The following is a 9,013-nucleotide window of genomic DNA, read 5'->3' as shown; positions in this document are numbered from 1 at the left end:
CCATTCTGTGCCTGGAGAAGCGTCTGACCCTGAGAGAGTTTGAGGTAGCTGAGTGAAGGGCTCGTGAAGGAAGGTATTTTGGAAGACAGCGTTGGAGGTAGTGTGGGCCCCGGCCCCCGAAAGCCTTGTGAACGAAGCAGAGGGTTTTCAACTTGATCCTTGCAGCCACCGGGAGCCAGTGGAGAGATTGCAGGGCTGGAGAGATACGGTCCCTGGGCTTGAGGCCGGGGATAAGTCTTGCAGCCCTGTTCTGGGTTAGTTGCAAAGGGCATAGAGTAGAGGAAGGCAGATTGGGAAAGAGGCTGTTGCAGTAGTCCAGCCTAGAAAAAACCAGGGCTCTGAATACGTTGAGCTTCTGGGAGAATGTGAGAAAAGGAAGAATACCTCTGAGGAGGTGCAGCTGGTAGTGGGCCTTCTTGGCAATGTCTGTGATGTGAGGTGAGAGTGGAGTCGGAGATGACACCAAGGTTTTTTGCCTCACAGGAAGGTGAAGGAAGTGGGTCCAAGGAGGCGGTCAGAATGAGAAAGGGAAAGCGGGACCAGGGGTCCCAATGAGAAGGATCTCAGTCTTACTGGCATTAAGGTAGAGATCATTGGAGGGGCACCGATCCAGAATTGCGGACAGTCAAAAGGGTAGACAGGTGCACTCAACAGTACAAAGCTGCTCCCAGCGGAGTGGGGATCTAGAGAGTAGGCGATAGCCTAATGAGACATGGTAACAGTATCACAGTTACCGCAATGCAACCTAGATTTGACTTTCCTAAAATTAGGGGGAAAAGGCCTAGTTTTTAAACCCAGCAGCAATGCAGAAGATTGTGACTTTCCTGGGAGATGTGGGGGGGAGGCTGAGCAAGCCAATTTACTGAGATGCTTATATGTGATGCGGTAAGCAGCATCAGAATGATGTGAGGGGTGAGGGTGGGTCAGTTCAAGGGGTGCAGAGAATTCTGCCCCCCTGGTTGCACCCACCTGGTCAAGCCCAGCGGGATGACGGCTGCAGGCTTCATGCTTCCCCGGCTGACACCGGCAGACACCATCCCTATAGAAGGAAAGTGCATATTATGGGGCCCTTCCCTGATTGCGCGTCTATTGAAAGTGTCGACTCCGCCTGGTCACCCCATCCTCCCCATCCTGCTCCTTCCTAGGAGTGGGCTTTGACTGCCTAGCCATTCTACCCCCTGCAGAGTGAGGCTCTTATCAGGAACACGCTGTAAAGCCAGGTGAGTCGACGTTTCTGTGTCCTACACGCAGCACATAAGAAAAACCTCCCTAACAGGCCGCCGTAGCAGGGGACCCCGAGTAGTCTGTCTTCGCTTCTGCTTAGAGGCAGGCCGAGTCCGTAGGTATCCCTGTCACTCTTCCCCCACTGGGAGGACGGGTGCGGGCGCAGGTGCATTCGGACCCCCTGTTGACAGTGGGGAAGAGAATGAAGTCCATTTACCGTCGAGGTTCCAGTTCTGAGCTCTGAATCCGAATTAGGGTGGCACCGTTGTGGCAAACGCCCCCGCAGTAACGTTTGAAGAGGGTTTCGTGCATTCAGTCGCATTTCATGCCCTGATGAAAATGCGGGCATCACTTTTTTGTTAATGCCTTTCTACTGTTTATATGCCGTCCTATCACTAACCAGTGATATCATAAGACTATCTGCACTTATAACAGCCTCTATTTGAGCACCAGAGACAATTTAGTATTTCGTGCATGCTATGCAAGCAAGATAGTTCAGTGTAACAATGCACCTACTCCTGGAAACCTTATGCAAACTGCAGGCCGTGGGTTTATACCTCTTTGTGACTTAAACCGTTTTCGTCATTCATGCATTTCTTTTTAACGAATGTAGCTCCCACTTTAACATATTATTAGTACACTTATTATAAGCAATTTGCTTTATTCGTGCAATACTAACATCGACTGCTGCCACGACACTCTGCAATAACAGCGCCTATTACTACTGAACCATCAAGACATCATTCTGTTTGATGAGTGAGTTATGCAAGGTAGCTCAGTGGGTTAATGACAGCTATTGTTTGAGCACGAGGAGGCATTTCCGGCATGCTATTTTGCAGAAGTCAGTTACCTCGGCGAACACACCTGGTTCTCATAACGCTATTATGCTCATTTCAGGGTGCCGGTGTCACTCCCAGGAGGTCTGACTGAGCCGTTCAATTTTCCTTGATTGAGAAAATGTGGACTGTGGAGTTTGAACAATAGGAACATGCACATATGTTTACAGTGCTGCGAAGCTACATGACAGTGCCAGTAAGCACTATTTGAGAAACCCTTGAACATAGTGCTGTTGCTCCTCGTTTTAAAGGTAGAAATACCGTGAGTCATTTTAGCATTTACAGTGATGCCAACAAAGGCTAGGGAGTTTTTTTTATTTTATTTATAAAAGCAAATTTAAAAAGTAGCGGTTGAGTTATGAATGTAATCTTTGGATCTTTATGAATAGATCTCATTAATACTTTACTACTGCCGTCAGCGATATTCCGTGTCCACCTCGACTTTTTCAATCAATATGGGACAGCTGCGTCAGCTTAATGATGAGGAAATGCTGCATCTGTGTCATGTGACATCCTGGATGCATGACCGGGCCCTGAAGGGGCGAGTGTGTTGTGCCACAAGGGAAAAACAGAACAAAGTGCAAGAAAAGTGCGCAGTCACCGTGAGAGGTCTTACGTACCTCTGGAGGAGCGGCTCTTCTCATTGGTGAAAGCAGCTGCCTGTCTCTTAGCTGACCCCACCCTCTGTCGAATACATAAGGGGCCTCTCCCACACAGAGCTCAGATCCAGCTCCGACTCCGAGTTGTGTTCTTGCTTCAACAGTGTTTGAACGGAACGTGGCTCCGAGTCCCGCGCTCTCCTGAAAACCCACTTCCTGTTTACATCAATTTTCAACTATCGCCGACAACCCCACCACCGACATGGCCATGGAGTCCCAGGTGCGCCAGAACTTCCCCAGAGAGTGCGAAGCGGCCATCAACCGCATGGTGAACACCGAGCTGTACGCCTCCTACGTCTACCTGTCCATGGTGAGTACAGGCCTTAGCGCCCCTCCTCAAACCCCCACCCCGCAATAGCAGTATCTGTATGCCTATCCATGGCAAGCAAATCATCCCCTTGTTCTCATGGAATTGTGCTCATTATAGCAACACAGCCACAGGGTCTACAAACATAGGAGAGCTATAATAACATCTGGTAATAACCAGTTTCTTGGTACTATTTTTTTTTTTAATTTTTTTAGACTAGACTGAAGCAAGTGCTTAACTTGCTGAGCTAGCCTCCTGTGTAGAGTTGAAGCCTGCACAGGATTTCATAAAATGTGCAGATGCGATGGGAATTAATAGTTCTTTCCTGCCCCCCCAGGTCAAATTCTATCTACATTTTGCTGTTCGTTTGTATGAGTGTGTGCTCCCACCAGCACCGACTTTACCGTGTTACAATACGTATGATGAGCCCACGAGGAATGCCAAGGCCTTGTTTTTTTTTTTTTTTTTTTCTCCAGCTTCAAGATGTTGAAGGCCTCTGCTGTTTTTTTTTTTCTTCTCTCATAGCGCTATCGTGTAGGAAATGGCCTCTCCTGTCTTTTGTTGTCCCCCATGGTGTCTGAGGCAGCCCTTGTTCTGACATTTTTTTTTCTTCTTGGCGTAGAGTGCGAGTCCCTGGCGTGCTTGACCCGGTCTCCACGAAGGCAGGATGTTAGTAGACCTTACCATGAACTCTCACGCTTGCAGAATCCTGGGAGGAGGGCTGGCTGAGGGACTTTATTCAGTGGCGTGGCGCTCGTATGTTTTATTTATTTTGGTCCGTAAATGTTTCCCATAAATATGCGGGAGCAAACGAGCGTAGCGAGAAAACCGAACCAACCAATGGTGGTTCTGGGGGTTCTCCCTCCCTCGAAGGGATGTTAAAAATAATAGTTACAAATGTTTTTGCTTTCTGTGAAAAACTGGATTTGCAATAGTTTTTTTAAGATAACTCATGAAAAAATCCAACAGATGCAAGATAGCAACAGTGCGCGGGATCATATTTTCCAACACGTTTTCCTGATGACTTTTTCCACAATATATGCCAGCATCAATTTCATGCTGGCTGTGCCATACATGTTCACGCGGGCTATGCCAGTATCCCCACATATGCAAGAGCATAACTCCTGTTGTCTTTGCCAGTAAAAATATCCTGCAACAGCAGGAAAATGTTCAGGAATGTCCAGGCTAGCCACCTACTAACACTTATCATGTTGGCTTTACCCTTGATGCCTGGAAAAAAATACCATGCTAAAAGAGGTGTCCCTACAAATCCACATACATTCATAAAGAACACACTCGTTCATTTACGCGCACACACACACCCATACAGCATACATGCACTCTCATTCACACAAGCACTTACAGACAGACACAAACGCACACATACGTTCATAGATTTGTTTCCCCTACCTGCAGCCCTGGTCTGTACTCTGCTCAGCCTCATGCTAACTGTCACAAAGGCCTTCCAGCTCCTTCGTAGCATGAAACGGTAACTAAGAATCGGGGAGAACTTCCTGGTTCCTGCATATGCATGGGCAAGTCATAGTGCCTCCATGACGCAGCCCCAGGCCCTCTGAATGTGCTGGGAAGCACAGTATGTATTATATACAGGAGGAAAAATGCTCTTTTGATCACAAAAGAACATACAGTAGATGAGAAATCAGATTTAGCAGTGAGCTTCGTGTAATGGGATGAGTTAGAGGGACATTCTGACCATGTTGTGGAGGGGAGTAAATGGGGCAGTCACCGGGGACAATACATCATAAGTACAGTAGCCTCCCTCCCCCTACGCACACTCAGCCCTGCAGTATAGCAGCCTGCATCCCTAATGGGCCATGCAAGTGTGAGGACTCAATCAACCCCCCAACACCTTGCTTAGTCCATGGGACATGCACACTGGGATACTGGAGCTGTCAAAGGGAATCGATGTTTCACTCGAGTTTAAATTCAGGCCAGGAGTTTCATTTCCAAAGTTATCAGACTTTTGTAGTTTGTAATCATTTGCGGACCCCTGCAAATAGAAGAGAGACTGCGGGTGCCACTTAGGTCAATGGGGCTTCTGAGGCTAAGGGCCTGATTCACAGAATAATGGTGCAATCCCACTGGAGAGCGCTCTGAACACCAGGGCCATAGACCATTGCAAGGTGTCAACACAGGGCCCATGCAAAAGCATCTATGCTCAGACCTATATTATGTATTTACATTATTTCTGCACAATTGGCAGATTTGCACTACCAAGAAGTTGCACTTGGTTGTTTTTATGCACTTGTTCCAGGCATACTTAAGTATTTGTTCTAAGCACAACATTTCTTGCATATTTTTGCATGGCAAACTTTTGTTTTAATCACAGCATTTCTTGCATATTTTACATCGTAAACTAGGATATTTACCAGAAAAGCTGATCTTTCTTGTCTTCTTCCATCTGTTGCAAAAAATTACTTCTATTACATTCTTGTTAAAAGCATAGGAGTTTGTGTATTTGGTATATGCATTCACTTTTGCCAAATAAAAAATGGTAACATATATTTTTCTCAATAAGTTGTGTGTGATGTGATTTTGCATTGCTTTGTGTCTCTCTTGGACAGTCTGGGTAGTTTCAAGTTTGGATATCCATTTGTTGGATACCAAACTAACTAAAATCAGTAGCTTTTTTCGAATTTACTCCTTTACAGCTTGTGTATTTTTTTGTGCAAAGGTTTGAGACCCCCTCACTAGCTGTACCACATTCGGGGCAATCCCCTTATTATGTTCATAGAGGGCTCTGTGACAACCTACTGATTTCTCGCACTGGGTGCTCCTGATTTGCCGCTGACCCTCTCATCTTTTTCCAGTCCTACTACTTTGACCGGGACGATGTCGCCCTGAGCCACGTGGCCAAGTACTTCAAGGAGCAGAGCCACGAGGAGCGCGAGCACGCCGAGAAGTTCATGAAATACCAGAACAAGCGTGGGGGCCGCGTGGTGCTGCAAGACGTCAAGGTGAGTGTACCGACGTTGAATTCTACTTGCACAGATGATGTGGAAGGTTTTCTCTGCTTGCTTAGGATTTACCTGAAGGCCTACCTTCTAGCTACTCTGGGCAAGCTGAGTACGTGTGTGCTATTTTTACAAAATACTTGGTGGGGCTGATGCCCTATTCATTATTGGACCCATATCAAATGCTCCATTTTGAAAATAATGTCACAGAAGCCACTGTGGCTGCACATGTAGGGAACTTATGTGCTTGCTTAGTTATTACAATGGCATGCTCCCAAAAGGCTGCGCCTCTTTCTTTGGGCTGCTGACTCCAGAGAACCCGACGGAGCACTGCAGGCTGCAGCTTACATGGTGTGTGGCTATCTTACTCTGCCCTGTGAGCCCTGGCACATTTTATTGTGTGGCTTGGTACCCGTAGGCCATATAACCTGGGCCTAACTTTAGCTGCAGGGGTGGAACCGAGGACCTTCTTTGCCTGCACATCAGTCTCCTTTGTATGCAAGCTGAGGGCCTTTTCTGCCAGAGGAGCAGAGGGGCCACTTTCCTGCACAGGTGTAGCTGAGTACCTTTTCCCCTTCGCTTAGTCACCCTGCAGTCATTACCCCATGCCTCCGTACTGCTCGCTGATGCCGCCCTCATAATCTGACCTCAGTGGTTATGAGGCCTGGATATTAACTCTTCGCATCTTTTGCAGAAGCCAGAGCGTGACGAGTGGAACAACACCCTGGATGCCATGCAGGCTGCCCTGCAGCTGGAGAAGACCGTGAACCAGGCCCTGCTGGACCTGCACAAGCTGGCCACTGACAAGGTCGATCCCCATGTGAGTATCCGAGAGGGTCACTCTGCTGGAGGGGGGGGGGGGTCCCAGGCTCAGGTGCCCCATCCATCCACAGCACTGGGGGATCATGTCCCTGATCCACGGAGCACTCATTCTGAACTGTCCTGGGCAGGGGTTTCCCATATCGTTGAACTCTCACACTTCCCTTGAAGAGAGAGCTTGTGCCTCAAATCGTCCGCCGCCGCTCCCTTCAGCCCTCTTTCGCTCCAATGTGCTTTGCTCTTTCGTTCTTGCTCCAGGCTTGGGAGATCTTAAGCCCTCCCACATTGAGGAGGCAGAAGACGGCACTCTATGTGACTCTAAGCCTGGGTCACTCACCGGAAATGGGCTCTAAGGCCAGAGCCTGCCAAACGTCTGACCTGAGATAGCGGAGCATTTTCGTTTACACAATCATTAACGTGACAGAAGCAGCAAACATACAGTGGCAGAGGACAACAGCCTGCTAGGGCGATATTACATACCACCTATGATGAACCCAAAGGGTTAACTGCTGGGCTCTGCTTTTAGATCGCATACCAATGATTAGCATCTCTTTGTGAAACTAAAGATCCTCTGAATTGGGGTGGAAGCTGCATCTAATGGGGACAAAGGCTGACTGAATAGCTATTCAGCTTCCCATCCTCTGGCAAAGGTGGAGGCAGGGGTGCTAACAGCCCAAAATATGTTAATGGCCCCACACAGGACCAGCTTTCATCCACCCTCCACCCCTCCAAAATATGTTGATGCCGGCTGACTTCGCACCTGCTCCTAGATTCAATTCCTCAATATGGCCCAAGGAGGTCTTCCTTCTCTCTGGTTATCAGACCTGACTTAGCTATTTCTCCCAGTTCTCTTTGTTTCCTTCTTATTTTCTTTGTTGTGTATCGCAGTTCTGTCTCTTTTAGATAATGTAGCCTCTTTTTGTGTTTTGGTTCTCTCCTGCTATTGTTGGTTTTTGGTTATTCACAAAAATTCTCACTTTTGGCTTTATTTTTTTTAACCCGGTTCCACCTCTTCTGCATTGCTTACTGTGTTCCTGTCTTCTTCTGGTGGTTGACTATGGTTCTGTCTTTTGTTTGTATCCCAGTTCTGTCTCTTTTTGGGTTATTTACCCTGCTTTTCCCTCTTCACAGCTCTGTGACTTCCTGGAGTCAGAGTACCTGGAGGAACAGGTGAAAGCCATCAAACAGCTGGGAGATTACATCACCAACCTGAAGCGCCTGGGGGTGCCCCAGAATGGCATGGGCGAGTACCTGTTTGACAAGCACACCCTGGGGGAGAGCAGCTAGGCTCCCCCAGAGAGGAAGACACCAGCCAGCTGAGCCCTCCACTCCCGCCCTGACTGTAAATCCTGGACTTACTGCCTCCCAGGAATGATGTGACGTCATGTGAAAGGTGTACGTTGGGCAGTCGCTCTGTGCCTGTCTCTGATCACCTGACCTGAGGGGGCAGCTGGTGCTCTGCCTGTCAGCATGTTTTCAAGAAATGAATAAAGGTTTTCAGCATTAACCTCTATCTGTTCATGCGTTATTCTTGGGGTGAGGATCATTACTGTTTATCTCTGCTTTGTGAATTCTGTATAGGTGTAGAGTTATGCAAGCAGACACATGATATGATAGTTTATTTATATAGCTCCTATACACAATGTGTTTCAAAGCGCTTCAAGGCAGGGGAGGGAACAAGGGGAAAATACAATTACATTCTTACAGGGCATGAACAGTAAGGATGTGAAATTAACTATCGTACTCAGCGAGGCAACATTTCAGATAGTGCAAGAGCTAAGACATAGATAAGGAAGGGAGGGGAAGAGTGGGAAGGAAATGGAAACAGACAGGCGACTACCGTACTAGGCCTGACGACATTTCTGGTAGAGCTGGAGAAAAACAAAAGGTGAGGGAGAGGAGATGCAGAAAGGGAGGGTAGGAACAAAACAAGCGACTATCGTACTAGGCCTGATGACATTTCAGATAATGCTGGGAGGGGGAAACAAGTAAGGGGAGGGGGAGGAGACCGGGGAGGAGACAGACAAGGTTGCTATCGTACTACTTCCCGGGACAATTCTGATTGAGTAAGTGCATAGAAGAAAGTAAGGGAAGGAGATAGGAAAAGAGAGAGGAGGAGAGTAAGCAGTCAAAAAGAGTGGAGAAGCAAGAGGGGAGAGTGAATACAATTGCAGAAGGAAGTCAGTAGTAACA

At 47.7% G+C, this 9,013-nt stretch overlaps 1 protein-coding gene across 1 annotated transcript; it reads left to right on the top strand.

The window, feature by feature from the left end:
* Positions 1-2,748: 2,748 nt before the first annotated feature.
* On the top strand, positions 2,749-8,327 carry LOC138453315 (ferritin heavy chain B-like). The gene is made up of 4 exons (XM_069606025.1): positions 2,749-3,029; positions 5,858-6,004; positions 6,696-6,821; positions 7,952-8,327. The coding sequence occupies exons 1-4, from the start codon at positions 2,922-2,924 to the stop codon at positions 8,105-8,107; spliced, it is 537 nt and encodes a 178-aa protein (XP_069462126.1). The 5' UTR covers positions 2,749-2,921; the 3' UTR covers positions 8,108-8,327.
* Positions 8,328-9,013: the final 686 nt, after the last annotated feature.

The sequence above is a fragment of the Ambystoma mexicanum genome, chromosome 1p, assembly GCF_040938575.1.
Source record: "Ambystoma mexicanum isolate Mex_15411 chromosome 1p, UKY_AmexF1_1, whole genome shotgun sequence".
NCBI lineage: Eukaryota > Metazoa > Chordata > Amphibia > Caudata > Ambystomatidae > Ambystoma > Ambystoma mexicanum.
This window is presented reverse-complemented; position numbering and strand designations above follow the sequence as displayed.